The sequence below is a fragment of the Chroicocephalus ridibundus genome, chromosome 3, assembly GCF_963924245.1.
Source record: "Chroicocephalus ridibundus chromosome 3, bChrRid1.1, whole genome shotgun sequence".
In the NCBI taxonomy this organism is placed as follows: Eukaryota; Metazoa; Chordata; class Aves; order Charadriiformes; family Laridae; genus Chroicocephalus; species Chroicocephalus ridibundus.
The window spans coordinates 55,957,021-55,973,293 of NC_086286.1; the positions used below are offsets into that span (position 1 = coordinate 55,957,021).

General features: G+C 39.1%; 1 protein-coding gene across 7 annotated transcripts in view; it reads left to right on the plus strand.

Annotated features, from left to right (window-relative positions):
- The window catches only part of UTRN (utrophin), a 391,112-nt gene extending 380,398 nt beyond the window's left edge, over positions 1-10,714 (plus strand). For all 7 annotated transcript variants that reach the window (XM_063329232.1, XM_063329233.1, XM_063329231.1 and 4 more), the window contains 4 exons: positions 2,582-2,690; positions 4,203-4,289; positions 7,109-7,131; positions 8,748-10,714. In XM_063329232.1, coding sequence (XP_063185302.1) covers positions 2,582-2,690; positions 4,203-4,289; positions 7,109-7,131; positions 8,748-8,756 — 228 coding nt within the window. In that variant the 3' untranslated portion in view covers positions 8,757-10,714. The remainder of the gene's footprint in view (positions 1-2,581; positions 2,691-4,202; positions 4,290-7,108; positions 7,132-8,747) is intronic.
- The last annotated feature ends 5,559 nt before the right edge of the window (positions 10,715-16,273 follow it).

Below are 16,273 nucleotides of genomic sequence, written 5' to 3' on the forward strand. Positions count from 1 at the left end.
AGAACAGGTGTTTTATCTATCCATTAAGCCACAGAACACGTCAGGCCATTCTTTGGGAAAGACACCAGCCAGAGGCACAGTGAAATAAGGCACTGTAGATCAAAATTGGTTAAAATAAATACCTCTCCTAGAAATGCATTAAAAACTGAGGTAGTAAAGAAAGAAACCTCAAGTTCAGAGTTTTCTGGAGAAGAACCCGTCTGTCCCTTTCTATCATTATTTGATTTTACATAAAAATAAGTTTGAAAGCTTGCAGAAACTGGAATTGGAAACTTCCTCCTCATCCCTATACAGTCATGCTTGGTCTCTCTGCTTTTATTTATTCCGGAAGAAGAAGGCGGCATATAGTAACATCTAGGCTATTTTCTTATGGTTTCTGGCTTAAGAGTCGTCTGCTGGGTTGTTACAAATCAGAAGGCATTAACTTCATGATGCCTGAAGGGGGTTGATGATGGAAATGATCAGATTTTGTAGATGTTACGCAACCGGGGTCAAGTAGAACATGATTTTCTACAGTTTTTTCTCAGGTTCTCTCCCAGTAAAACTGTTAAATCATGTAAATACATGAAGCTATATCCTCAACTATTTTGCATTTAAGATTTTTCAGTATCTGATTATTATATTAAAGCATTTATACCATTACTAGAACTCTTCCCTTTCTGCTCCAAATCACACTTTGCATTTGCTTAACTGATTTGTCCTGATTTTGGAAGAAGAGGGTTTGGGTTGCTTTGGCTTTTCTTGTTATTGCGGTCACTGGAACCATGTAGTGTAACATTTATTTGTGTATTTAAATGAAAATGAAGTCATCTGCAATTGTCCTCTGATTAGAAGGGGATGTGTTTTGGGGGGGTTTGTTTTTATGTTGGTTTGTTGTTTTTCTTTAAATCCAACTGCAGTATTTCATTCCGACCACTGCAGCAATATATGTTACATCAGTGTAAAGTATTCTGTTTGCTTTCAGTTTATCCACTGTTAGAGTCCCCGTGTTCTGCAGGGTTTTTTTGTCACTTGCAGTAGCACTCCTAAGCGATACTAAATAACCTTCACTACTAACTCATCATTTAAGTTTGTAGGCATCTCCTTTCTATCGTAATTAATCTTGACTTTACAATGCCTGACTATCCTTGATCTAGCTTATGTGTTGCTGCACTGCAGTTGTGTATCATGTCTGGCACCGATCTTCTTTCCTCAGTCACCCTCAGCCATCTCTGCACCATTTGTCCACAGTTACTGCTTGAAGAGGGACAGAGATCCAGTCCGGGTGCAAGTTTGCATTTTGGATTATGCAAATTCTCTCTGTCTGTCTGTCTGTGGAGTGGGCAAGCAGCCACTCCACCGCTGGAGGTGGCCTTGTTGTTCTGTACTGAAGTAACTCGTAACCCTTGGAGAATTTGCTTCATCTCTTTACCATTACAGCTCTAACCTCTTCTTGAACAGAGGTTCCTGGCTATACAGAATTACCTGGAGTTAGTTATTCCAGGCTTGGCTTATTTAAAATCACCACGCTCATTTTACCTAGATCCCATAGCTGGGTTGAAGCCTGATACTGAATAGCAAATTGCTTAACTACTTGATAAACATTCACTGTTCGTAGGAGTGTCTTGATGGTAAAATCCTTGGCTGGCTTGAAAACATTTCAGTTTCTGTTTGTCTTCTATATGCAGAGCATTATTTCATGATTTATTCTTTTAGTCAAATCTGGAAGTTGCTATTGGCATGCTGAAAGAGATGAGATTTGGAGGAGGAAAAAAGATTTGCTGAGTGCTCAAGGAGACATTTCCTTCTATTTCTCGCCACTGTGTATGGAAGAAAAAGTATCTTTCATTGTTCAGCAATCTTCAGTTTTGTTGAAGATTGTTTTTTTAAAATAGAAGTTGCAGCAAAAAATTGAATGTTGCACTTAAGGCTGTGAGCTGCAAAGGAGAAAACTTGTGCATAAATTAACTGCCATTCTGTATATTACTTCATTGCATCAAGTCTTATAGATGTTCTAGGTACTTGTTCAGTCTCAGTTTCAAAAAGATCTTAAAAGTAATTATATTTTTATAAATCTGCTTTTGACAGATTTACTCAAATAATCTGCTCTTTAAGCTGTTTGGAAGTAATTTGATGATTTGAAATTAAAAAGGTAAATGACAGGGGCAACCATTTCATGTAAGATTCTGTAACTGCTTCAGTTAGTATAGTATATATACTATAGTATACTATAGTATAAATTCTGCTTCAGGTGCTTCTGGTTTTTTAAGAACAATAACTTCTGGAGTTCAAAAACTGTATTACTACTCTCTTCCTCCAAGGATTTCTTACAAGACAGAAGGAAAAGAGGAAAAAAAATAATTCATCAACTGGAGTCTCATAAGAATTACACTTAAGTCTAAATTTTCTTTTAACAGGTTGTTGGTTTGGTTTTTTTCCCCCCTAACGGTTGTATAGACCTAAGACAACTTTCAATAGTTTGGCGAGCAAACACGAAAGAGCGCATTCAAAAGGAAAGGAGCAGGATGACTGCATAAAAGCCCACAATTAAATTCTGTGGATACAATTTATCTAAATTTGGGTATTATTGTCTTTAATGTAGCCTGAGTCAGACTCCCGGGTTAATGGCGCCTCCCCCTGTGCTTCGCCTCAGCACTCTGCCCTCGGCTACCCGCTCGAGCAAGACACAAGCTCGCAGTTTCATCAGACAGGTAAGCGTTTTGATCATATAATGTGCTACGTGGGTCTATAGGTAACTACTGAATAGGTTTGTTAGCATCTTTATGAAAAGAATTATAAATATAAAGGAACAAAGCTTTGTGATGCTACTGGGAGCAAGACTTACTGCAGCTGAAGCTGTTGCTTCCCCACACTTGCAAACGGCTGCGGTATCACAAGAATCCATGTGACTCTGAATTATGGATTTCTGTCAATAGACTCCTTGATCCCATCCATTTTTAGCAAGTAAATTTACTGGGCAAATCCATCCTTACTGAAGGGGGAGCAAGATTTCATTGGACTGAAATGGCCAACAGCTGTTTGTCCTATAGTACATCCATGCACCCAAGTAGTCTGTCAGATACAGGAACAGATGTCCAAAACACGTAATCGAAGTTTCCTGATGGCTGCTTTAAAAATTCTTCTGTGTCCTCTGCTTATCCTGGTATTTTGATGACCCCACCCCTGAAAGACTTCACATCTTTAGGAGTTACTGAGTATTTAAGTGTTCAGCCTCTGCACATGAGGGGATTTCTCTCTTGAAAGATTATTTTAAATTCTCCAATAGCAGAACTCATTCATTCCACTGGGAATTAGCAGAAATAACTACAGACCATTGAATGTTCAAAATTAGGGGAAAAAATAAAAGATTTTTCTCAAATTATCGTAAGTGCAATTTCCTCCCTGTTTTGTTTTCAAGCCTCGTGTTATAGAATAAAAAAATATTTTATTTCTGCGGAAAACAGGAAAAATATTCCCTTGCATCCTGAAAAGTTATCATTCAGCATTGACATGTGGGTTTGCTTTAATTTATCTGGAAAAACGTGGAATGTCTTCAAGTCTGATTTAAGGCAATGGTAGATTTATGAGAGATGCTAATAACACTGCCAGGAACAGAGCCAGTTGTATTCCCTAACCATTCCCTTGCCTTAATTTTAAGCAGCATTTAAAAAAATAAAAAGATGAGGAGGATTTTAACACTAGTCAAATTGCTGATGCATATTGAATAAAGACCATCTAAAAGATAAACTTTTTTTTTTTTTCTGAGAATAATGGTGTATTCACTCTGGAAGTTACGTGACAAATCATCTGAAAATGGAACAGAATATTAATTGATCAGCTACCAAGCATAATTCCTTCATCGTGTAAACCTTTTATTTATTTTAACTGTAAATTCTTATATGCTGCTCCTTGTTGGCAGTTTCATCTAGTTTAAATCTTGGGTGCAATGGTTGAACTTTAATGGAAGAGAAATGAGTTCTGCTGCAAATCAATAATGTAACTTTCACCTCCTCTCCCAAGGCCGGCAATTATCAATGACAGTTCCTGCACATTAAGTTACAAAGGCTTTAGGTAGTGGTTTCCCTTGAAATATAAAGGCTTATTTAACTGGAAGGTTGGATGAGAATGCCTTTCAGAATGTTGTTGTCCTCTTTTTTTTTTTTTTTTTTTTTTTAACCTCTTGTTACTAAATTCATTGCTCTCTTTTGTTGTCATATCTGCAGATGACTTGTTAGTTCCACCTCATGATACCAGCACAGATCTAACAGATGTTATGGAGCAAATCAACAGTACATTTCCAGCTTGCTGCTGTAAGTGTAACAAAATAAGTCTCTGAGAATAATATTGAATTTGAGCTGGTCTTTTGAAGAAAAAAAAGTCATTCTTGTGGTATTGACTAGGAAAAAAATCTCTCTGATGACATTTCTTGTCAAGATATGCAAGCTACGTAATTCTGTTCTTTAAAGTTGCTCAATATACACTATTTGTGAAGGGAAATAAACAAATATTCTCCTGTTTTAAACAGAAGTGATTGCCTGTAAGAAAAGCCTATAGCCCCATATGGAATTCTCATTTTGTGTCCACATAAGGCAAAAGAGACCTAGAATCCCATTTGACGCTGATGTAAACCCTATGTAGAACTTCACTGAATGTAGATTCGGAAATTCGGAATGCTGTTGCTCTAGTAAAACTTGGAAAAAAGGTCTTAGGCAACAGGAGGGACCACAGCCCAATCCTGACTGCCTGAACTAATTATTGAACTAGTTGTTAAACTACTTGACCAGAGGAAATAACTGTTAACACAGCACATAACACCTTTCCCTGCTTAAATGCATTGAAAGTTGATGTTTTATTCAGTGTCTATTAAAGAGAGATCAAAGGGAAAACCAATTAGTTTCATGTGCATGGCTTCTATCAGCTGACATACATTTCCACTGATCCTGTTCCTTCCAGAGCGTCACTGCACTTACTTACAGGAGTGAGGAGCTCTCTCTCCGGTTCCAGCAATATTTCATACAGATTGCTGGTTTTGGCAGGGGAGGTGAAGTGGCAACTTCGTTATTCGTGTATTTTTGTTTTTCAAATAGATGCATACATATATGTGTTCACTTTCAGCTCTTTTGCCTTTGAAAAACAGTAGTGATATTCTTTATATTCTTAAACTTTCATCAGTTTTAAAAGGCACAAGTGAGGGGGAGGGTGTTTATGCCCAGTCCTTTTGGAAGCATCGAGATTGAACTCTATTCGATTCTACTTTGTAAACTCGGTGAATCTTGTTAAAATACCCCTCTTATCTCTTGTACATACATTGCTTGGCTGTGAAGAACTGCATCACGGTAGATACACTTTGCACATTTTGAGAAAGCAAATTAGGATCTAGCAAAAAAGGTTTTGTTGCAGCTGTCCTTTGAGATTTTCAGTGAGTTCAATAGTTCAGGGCCTATCACTTTGCAAATTAAGGATTTGATTCTAAGGAGCATCTCTTCTTGAAGTCAAAAGCTTGTGGAGCTACTCAGCACAAGTCAAGGGTGTGTATGTATACAAATCGGTAGAAAATGCAAGTCAAGTGTCAATTCTTGTTTTTGCAAATTTCTGTCTTGCATGTACAAGCGGTATAGCAGCTACTGGACATTTGGCCCAAATGAATTTACATCAAATTTGCAGAAATACTCCCTTGCATACCTGTGTAAGGGCAAGCTTGATAATGGGTCTGCTCTCCACTACCAGGAAACATGGAAAAAAAAAAATAATACCCATAAGACAATATCCTGAATGAGGCAGGATGGAGGACTGCACGTGAAAAACGTGGCCCCACATCCTTTCTTACTGTGAAGCGTTTCTGACCATTTAAGATTAAAAGTAGTCACAATTCGAAATTTCATGTGATTTTGCCCTTTGCCATTGATGTGTTGCTGCAGAAATCAAACCAAACCAGCATGTCCCAATTAGTGGGTACTAGTTGTGTTTGCTCTTCTTCAGTCATTCTATAATATCTTTTACTTGGGAGATTCACTAGGAGTATATATATATTTTTTTTTTAACTATGTAAGATTCATAGACTGTTTTAGAAGCCTGGAATGAGGATTATTAGTCTGACCTTCTCAACAGAGTGCATGAAACAGCATGACTTTTGCTAGGGAAGACCATGACAGACAATCTAATCCTTCATCTTTTCCTGTGGCTGTTTGAAAGGGGTCTGTCTTTCTGGACAGACAATTGTCTAACCTGTTCTGTGAGACTTCCCGTGATGCAGACTCCATGGACTCTCTAGGCAATCTGTTTTAAGAGCATCACTGTATTCCTAACCTTAAAAAATAATATTCTTACTCTTCTTTAATTATGCCCAAGCAAAATATCATTAGAACAGCCTTCATGTTCAATGCATCGTTTAAAACAAACAAACCAACCAACCACTAAAAGCTGTTTTTTTCACCATGTCTTCACTACTGATCTCTCCTAGCTTTGCTGCAGCTTTCGTTAAGGACTGGCATCTGAGCCTTATATAGATTATTTTTAGTCCATCTTGACTGTAAAATAAAGCCAGTCTTTTTATTTGTTGTATTTGTTTTTGTGGGTTGCAAGTTATAATTAATCTTGAAATCAGTATTTCTACTTATTCCGAATATCCTCTATGAAGCAGTTAGGCATATATTAAGGTCAACACTGCTCTTAATGGGGTTTTTTTTGGTCCTCAGATTCTTTGATAATAATATAACACCTCCCTTGTTTATGAGGTTGGTCCTCAGAACTAGGCAAGTGTGCAACTCTGGGCAGAATTCTTGTCCTTGCATCCAAGTGAGTTCCAGAACAGAGCATTTTGAGCAGATGGTGTTATAATACAGCACTCATAGATCTATGTGTCCACACGTGGTGAAAAACGAATGATTCGTATCATCTATATATTCCTAAACCTATAGATTTGTTACAAGAAAAGGACATTTGTGAAAAAAGTTATGTATAGACCATTACAACACACTTCTAGTTAAATGTTCATTTTTTTTTAAGATAGGAGCCTTTCTGGTCTTCTCTAGTACATATTTCCTGGCTTTGACACTGGCTTTGTTTTTAAACTGCTAAGATGCAAAGTCATGTAAATTTCTAACTTTCTTTTGTTTTTTTCTATTTGCAGCAAGTTTCACTGGCAGACCACAGGTATGAGACATGTTTACATACTTGCACAGTCATTGGAAGCAAAGTAAAGCAAGTGGAAATGTTCCATTAAAGCCAAGTGGCAGAGTTTTTTTTCTGTATTTTTCCCTAGAGGTCTATTGGGAAGCTAGACCGACGTAACAGGAAGGCTAGATTCTGGAATTTGCCAGTTAATAGAAAACCAAAGATACCATGGTGTGCAGTTCTGGGATGCTGACTGGGTGGAATCAGCTCGAATCTATCAGGGCCAATTAGTTTCAAGCCAACATCAGCTCTGCGAGACCAAAGCTTGTTCTTTAAAGACATCCATATGTCCTTGTGCCCTGGTGCCCATCGCTTCAGTTCCAGGAGCTACGGGCACCTGGGCACAAAGGTCAAGAGCCACACAGCTTCTTAGGCATTAGATTAAGCTGCCTTCTGCCAGCAGGCAACCACTTTACAAACCCAAAGCAGAAATTTGGCTACTTTCAGAGTTCACAAAAATGCAAAACGCAATCTGGTATTTAGATACTTGTTCTCGAAAACCTGTTATGAATGATCAGTTAAATTGCTTTTATAAGTAACAGAAATAGGAAAAACAGTTGCTATAGGTTCAGGTTGATATTAAAGCCCACATATGGCAAATAAGGAGTGACATAAATCTTGTGTTATTGCAGAGTTCTTTGAAAGTTTGTTAAATAAATTTTAAAGACTACCACAAATTGCTGCGTGAGACTTCAGAAGAATTAAGTGCTAGGGAAAGAGTCTACTTACTCCCCTAAATTGCATCACTTTGTCCATTAACCCACAGTTTACAAGGTCAGACCTCCCCAAAATGAACATCTAAAAATTCAGAAACATTGCTCTATAAACACTTTCCTGTATTGCAATATCTGGGATAGTAGGATTGCCCTCCCATACAGGAATTTCTAGAGAGAATAAGACGAATCGTGTCCTGCACTCAGATAACTCAGACTTTGTAGTTCAGTCTGTTGATAAGTTAAATTATTAGTGAATTAAACTAGCATTTTTCAGAAATCCTTCCTCTAAGCAGGCACAGAGATAGCTATCAATCAGTGTTATCAGTGAATAATATCAATCTTCCTGAAAAAGCATGTGATTTTTTTTTAGATACAGCATGATTCCCAAATGGTCTCACTGCAAATCTACTCTTCCAGAACCATTTAGAGAAGGCACTTTTGTCTGTTTAGGAACAGAATCCTGAAACAGGAGCCTGGAAATAAGCATCACATTTGAAGGGGATGAGTCCAAATCTAGACACTCTATACTCTCCAATTTTTATCACTTAGGCTTCAGGTAGGACAGTGGTTTGCCTAAACATTTTTTCTTTGGGTGCAGAACATGGAGAGTCCGTAAGTTATATTTACTGCTCTTTAGGCTAACATCCTCTGGGCCTTACTCAACAAGAATTTTAAACACTGCAGTATAGTAAAATTAGGTTTCTCTTAACTACATGCCTCAGTGATTTGCTGAGTCTTGGGCAAATAGATCTAAATTTTTAAAATACAGAGGTTTTTGAAAGATGACATCTGTGTCCTTAACTGAACTGAGCCCAGAGTAGTTAGAGCTTTCTGTGCGTGTTAATGTGGTACTGACGCAGTTATTTCTCATCATGACAGGCAATGTGAAGTGTTCATTTGGACATCGACCAGTGCTTCCTGACGTGCAGTACAGCCCTTTTCTATAACCCACCAGTCGCGAGTTCCACTTCATCAGAAGGCTGCATGGGACCCTGGAACATGCTGTTCGCTCTGACTGCGTGTTCTACTTGAAATAGTAAAACACTGAATACCCAAAGACGAGGATGTTGGTTTTATAGTATTGGGGTTTTTTTTTTTTCTTCTTCTTCCCTTTCTATGCAACTGTAAATTAATGAGCAGTGGAGTATTTGTCACTGATTTGTATAAATATACAGCCGCGGGAAAAGGGGCAGGGGCTTTATATACGTTCTTTTTGATAATCGTAAAGAGAACTGCATAAGGAGTTTGGAGCAAAATGTTACATTTATACATTCCTTTCAGCTCTTTGCTTTTACATTGTAAAATACCCTTAGTTATATTCTCACACATTTAATGTTCTGTACTGATTATTTATATGCTAATCATCTGACCACACAGATTTCAGATTACCCTTGAATTGTTTTCAGGATTGACATATGAAGTTCCCGCATTTAGCACAATCTGCGTTATTGTTACTGGTTAACAAAAATTGCTGTTGGGTGCAAGCTACAGTATTTTAACTCCATTAAACAAGGTAAACTCTCACTTGGAGTCATAATCTTCCTCCTCGTGCACCAAGATTTTTAACTTTCTTTTAGTTATTTCCAGCCAACACACTTCATGTGGAAGATTATTTTTTTAAGCCTTACTTTGTTTTGAATCAGGAGATAGCTAAAAAGAGGACTTAGATGATAGCTTGAGTTGTTTTTAGTAAGGTCTATGTTAGTGTAATCTTTCACAACTTTGTTCAGAGACAAAGTTTGCTGTTCCCTGCTGTGCCAAACCTGCTTCAAGTTTTGGAATTTACAGTCTGTGAAGTAAAGCTCATTTCCGTGAGATCCCTTTCTGATGATCTAAACACACCGGTCTTTTGTCTGCCTCTTGGAAATGAAGAGACAATTAGAAAGCCCTTTCCAATACTATTAGCAATGGAACATTTTCTTCAAAAACTGCGATGCGCATAGATGGTATCATTTGGCATTGTAATCTTGCAACTCATCTTTATCTTTGAAATCGTTTATTTATGTACTTCGGGTAGGGATAATTACAGGAAAATTATGTCACTGATCAGCTGATCTCTAGTTTCAAAAGTATCATAAGATATTTTAATGCCTTCACAGAGTTTACAACGCTGCATGGACACTTGCTTTAATTTCAGGACATACCTTTAATTGGTAAAACTGCATGCAATATATTTCATGTATAGTGGAGAGAAACTAAACTGTGTTGTTTTTAATTATTACTGAAGAAAAAAAAGTTAATCTCAAAACGGTATTGGAAGAGTTATAAATTCTCTACTGCTACCAAAAAACACTAGAGGACATTAAGACAGTAGGTCAGGAATTTCTAGTGTTTTTGTGAAGTGCTGCCAACTAGATTGTCCTGCACCCACAGTACTCACTCCTGGACTGCTGCTGCTCAAGGAGTGATTTGGGCACAGCGTTGACCACGTTCTAGTGTTGGCTCCAGTGCCAGTTCTTTCTGAACCCTTTGGCAAATTATTTAACCACTCTGCCTCTGTTTTCCCATCTGTAAAATGGGGATGGTAGTACTTACCTCTCAAAGGTGTTGTAGGGCTTGCTTAGTTAGTGTCTGAAAAGCTCTATATAAATGCTAAGTATTACTCCTGAGCGACTGCTGCAAAATTGTCAAGGTGGGAAGAGAAGATGCTGGCTCCTGGAAATGCTTCATCTATTAAAGAAAGTAGCATAGTTATTTTGAGAAGAAAAAACCCCACATTTTACAGAAGAGGAAAGCCATGACCACCTTTCTACCTCAGACCTGTCTTCAAGAGTAGTATTGGAAATAGCTTTATATTCTGTTCTCTGCAAAGTACTTTGCTTTTATCAAGCTACATCATTATCTAGGCAAAGAATCCTTAAAAATACCCCCCTACAGAAGTAAAACAAGGTCTCAGTAGTGAATTTGATGGCTTTTATTTTTATTCTAAATATGAGGTTATGTATAAAGTTGTTTTTCTGCCTGTGTTTGTATGCATCCTTTGTCCTCTGCTGCCAAGTAAATGCTACTTCAAACACTACATTGTAACATTCTTCCTCTGAGACGATAATAAATAAAAGGAATATATTGCAGTAACTTGAGAAAAAGCATGGAGTTCTTTCAAGTTGTGTGGACTTCAAGGATGGCATTACTGCTAAATGCTGAAAAAGATTAATTTTAAGATGGGTGTGCTGTGATAGTCTATTTCTGTGTGCTAGCATTTTTGGAGTGTTGTTTGCATTTTTATAAATGAGATTAAGCAGTGTTTTCTCCACATAAATCTGTGCATATTTTCTCCAGTTTTCCATCTGTAGTGATTTAGTCCGGAATTGTTCTCAGTTTCACGACAGATATTAAATTTGATCACTGAGAAGCAGACCGCTTTTATTTTAAAAACGTTATTATACCTATTACAAAACAGCAATAATGCATGAAGCCCTGTCAAATATTGGAACTATAAATTAGCGTTCAAGTTTCGGTGGCATTCCATCAATGTGCTTAGCTGAAGCACAGCATTAGTTATTCAGTCAGGAAATAAGTACTTTTTAGCCCCACTGTGTGCTGATTTTAGGTATTTGTGTTAAGCTAATGCAAATTGTATTAATGACTGTGTTAGAACTACTGTGCTTAAAAGAGGAAAAAAGCCCATAGCTCTAACAATTCTGTTTTCTTATAATAATAGTTGGCACTGTTTTCATATTTAGTATTTATTAATTTTTTTTTCCAAACTCTAACAAACATAAAACATAAGTCTCAGAGTTACTGACATTTCCCCCTCAGTTTGTAAAAGAATGCTTAACAAATAAGTTGTAGGGAAGAATCATGTTTTTCATACATTCAACCATTTACAAAGAATTTAACTATAGAAATAGCAAAATATTGAATCAAATTAAGTTCTGTATTTAGAACAATAAATGTGACAAAGAGGAAGAGACAGGTAGATTAAAGAATGTATTAAACCTCACAATCTGTCTTTTGAAAAATTAAACATTTTAATTATATATTTGTAGAGTTGAAGGCAGCAGAAGAGGGGCATGGATCAGTACTGGGGCCTGGTTTTGAGAACAATTTATGAAAATGCTGAAATCTAGAACTTATAACCTTCTGTCCCCTGATCACAAGGGTAGCAGGTGCCAGAGCTCTGTAACGCTGTCACCAGTGAGGAAGGTACTCTCAGCCTAAAATCACTCCTCAGTACTGTGCCATGAAGGCCCTGGCTTTTGTCAGGGGAAACAGAGTGGCCCCCACATCCCAACAGCTTGTTGTGGGGCTTTTCTTGAGGGGCTTGGGGAAGGCCAGCGGCAGGGCATGGCCACCTCTGTCCTCAATGAACAATGCAATCGTAACCACTCCCTCGCTTCTCCGCACAACCGCTTCCTTTGAGCACTGGCCAGCCTCTTGTGCTGTTATTTTGTCAGGCAAAATAAAGCCAACATGATACTTCTCAGGAGAAGGATTAGGGTCCTGTGCTGAAGAGCCTATGCATCTGAGCAGGAGAGAGGCCCTCCTGCACAGCCCAGAATGGATGGGGTGCTTCATACCATATTTGTTCAAATTTTTATTACAAAACACCCTTGAGCTGAAACATTACTATGAGATCATTTCATTTTTTCCAGAGAAGATGCAGGATGATGCATCTAATTAAAATCAGGGCAGAAGTTACTCTGCTGCCAGGGCTTCATTGTCAGGGGAACTTCCACTATGAAACAGCTCTTCTTGGGGGGGGGATGGGTGGGGGTGGTATTATTTCTTTTTGAACCAAGACAAGGCTCTTTACATGTTCAAATCTCAATATGCAAGACAGTTAAATTACAAGACACCAGCCCCACTAGGTCAGAGACACTGAACCCAGCCACAAACTGTCAGAATTCACAGGACAATTCCTATTACCTGAGTGTCCTGGGTCAGGGGCTCTGCCCTCCCTCCTTTATTCCTACACTTGAAAAATGAGGTGGGGGTGGGAAGGGGGAGAGCTGAATTCAGCCAAATTAAACATGTATTACTGTAATGGACAAACTTTGGATTTATGCAAAAGACCAAAATATTCTTCTAAACATTTACAGTACAAATCTCCCTTTGGAGAGAGTTTGCTCCTTACATGTATTTTTTTTGTTCTCTACTTTATATGGAGTTGCCCTAAGAAAAAAACCTTCCTGAAGGTAAACATTCGCACCACTGCAAAGCTGAGCAATGGATCCTGTCTGCTGTCACACAGAAATGAAGATATCATGCCATATGGCTGAGAATTCTGCTCCCACAACAGCAACAAAATCAGTCTTACAAATCCAGCTGAGGTGTAAATTAGTAACAGTGGGATATGAAAACCACCACAGACAAAACCCCACAAAACTTCCAGCAGAAAAAAAAAACCAACATTTGAGCAGGAAGAGATCTGTTCCATCATACAATACAAAAAAAGTATCGGTAATCATCAGCTATATGATATGTTCCTGTGGTCAACAAAGGTGAGATCTTCCTTAGGCTCCCAAAGACGTGAGCCAGCTCCTGTCTTTAGCGCCACATAAATATTCACCATGTACCAGCCAAAATTACACTCCTTGACACTTAAATCTATGCATTAAAAAAAAAAAAGAGCTGGAGGCTGGCACAGCAGCCACCTTGGGAAGGGGAAGGTGGTGTTTTCATCAACAGCTTCTGTACGCTGCTCTCCCTGAGATGCCGGCAGGGAGCTGCCAGGAATGGGCTGAGCCACATCCTTTTCCCCCGGCATCCCAGCGTGGCAGCTAACTCTTGCAGCCAACACAAAAGGATCTTTTACATCGAAAACTGTTCTATGTTAGTATGCATATTAAAAGCAATAAACCAGAAAAGCTAAATAGAATTCCTAGGTGCCAGTCTGAAAGGTAAGTGCATAAACAAACATGAAAAAGCCGCTCAAACCAAGACATAGACACTGTCCTATCTCATTGCCATCTCCGAAACACAGTATTTACAGATGAACTATTCATGCTCTTGTTAGTTATTAAAGGTCAGAAAACTAGACATTTTTGAAGTGCTCATCTAACTGTATAAAAAGAGAGACTAATATTTACCTTGGAGGTACCATATTTCAGAAATGCTTGTTTCCTGACTATGGAAGAAGAGCCTAAGAGCTGATGTCTGCAGCTTACAAATCTAATATCTGGGGATAGGTCTCACCTTCGTATTAAACAAAACGATAGAGAATACAAACAATTTTTAGCTTGCTATTTTCACAGCTAGAAAAAGCAACCCGTTTATTTAAAAAATTTTAAAAAAATTTTAAAAAAAAATCTGAAAACCCCACAGCAGCATTGCAGCAATACTTCATCTGCACACGATGCGCTTCCCTTTGCCCCCACAGTAACTGATGCGTCTTTGACTATGATTTAAAGTCTTTAGAAAATTGACAGCCTCGCTTACAAACAATTTGAGTGTCTCCTAAGCTAGATCTAACAGAGTTAGGAAGAAAGCCACATGAATGAAAGACTGATGATTCGCCTGAATTTTATATGGAAATAGGCAACCATTTGGTCAAATACAATAACATTTCTGAGTCCCAGCCCAGGTGATGTGGAAGCCCAGTGGACAGCTCGTATGACTACAAGCTGGAATAGTCAGAGTATAACCCTGGCCCTGTAAAAAAAAAAAAGGCAGCAAAACCATTCCTTTTTCTTCACTAGAGAAGGCATTTTGCATGTCAAAGGATTATTTTTATCACAAGCGATTCAGGACCATTATGCTTCTCTGTATGTATTTGCCATGTGTGACTGGTACCTAACCCATAAATGAAGTTTCATGCATTTATAAATAACAGACAGAAGATACAATAGTAACTGCCACTGATGTTCCTGATTCAAATGCAAACAAGAGGAAGGAAAGTTAAGGGTTACCCAGGTCCTCCTCTTTGAAGACTGGAGCAACATTTACTTTCTTCCAGTTCTCAGGAGCATTCCTCTTCTAGTTCCCATGACCTTCCAAAGATAACCCAGAGCAGCCTTGCAGTGACATCAACCAGCCCTTGCAGCACTTGCCCGTCTCAGGGACCTGGGTTTCCTGAAGGCTGGTCTTACCGGTGGGATGACAAAGGGTTTCAGTACCTCAGACCTTTCCATGTCCTTTGTCACCAGGTGCTCTTCAGCAGCAGGCCTGTGTTTTCCCCAGTCTTCCTTTTGCTGCACTCGTTGAAGCCCTTCTTGTCACTTTCATATCCCTCACCAGGCGTTGGCTTTCCTAACCTTATCCCTGCACAACTGGGCAGTACCTCTGTATTCTTCCTGGTCCCTGAACAGGCCAAAGTCCAGTCTTCTGAAGCCCAGGGATGTGATCCTACTTTTTGCCTTGCTCCTTTCCTCTTGGGATCCTGAGCTCCACCATCTTGTGGTGCCACAGCAGCCCCCAACCTTCACATCCCTTATCTGTTCTTCCTTTATGAGTAGGAGGTTCAGCAGGGTCTCACCCCTCACCAGCTCCTCGAGCACCCATGTTAGGAAATTATCACCAGTGCACCCCAAGAAATTTTCCCTCGACAGTTAGCATAACTCTGAGCCAACGTGCTACCTTGCACGGTGCCATGAAAAAATCTTTTGCCAAGAGAAGTACAACAGATGAGTAGAGAGGGACCTTTTAAACACAGATGCTTTGGCTGATTCTGCGTAATACCACTGAAAATATTTTGGTGAGCAGTTGCGAGGAGTCTGATGAATGGCTGTGACACACAGGCAGGCACACAGGAAGAAAAACTGCCCAGATGTATTTCTGCCACCCCCGTTCCAGAAGCCCCTCTGGAACAGAAAGTGTAGCTCTGACCTACTTGCTTTCAGCAGGCTGTAATTACAGCACCTATCAATTTTCTATAAAAATACAGATGTGAACAAATGGAAAACCTGAGTGGCTCAAACATGAGCAGAATAAGAATGTTACTTCATCCCCTAAATCCCAGCTCCTGTACATATGATGCTTGCAGGCTGAAAAGTAAAACTAGTTGAAATGGCAGTAAAACATCAAAATAACAGTTGACTTTATTATGAAATATGAGCCAGGCTTTGTACACAAACGAGATATACAATGGTATCCATCTATCTGCTGCCTACACTTGCATTTTCTCCTCCCCAAAATGTCTGCTCACTTGCTGAGGAAGGAAAATTAATGGTAGCCTTGGCAAAAGAATTATTTTTGTGTCTGAACTCTCATTTGGTTTCTCACAATACAGCTTCTGCTACCGGGCCGGTGGCAAAAGGCTGAGCCAAGCGTCCGAAGCAGGACACAGCACTGCAGCCCCGGTCTCCCCAAGTAAAAGGGAATAGTCACTCCCTTCAACCTGCTGATTACAGTTTTGCCAGGACACCCCCTCTTCGCCTCCAGAGCACACTGTCTCAGGACAAGGAAGCCTCCGCAGAAAAGGCAGTGGGCGCCAGATGAGACTGCTGACTTGCAGGCTAACCCAC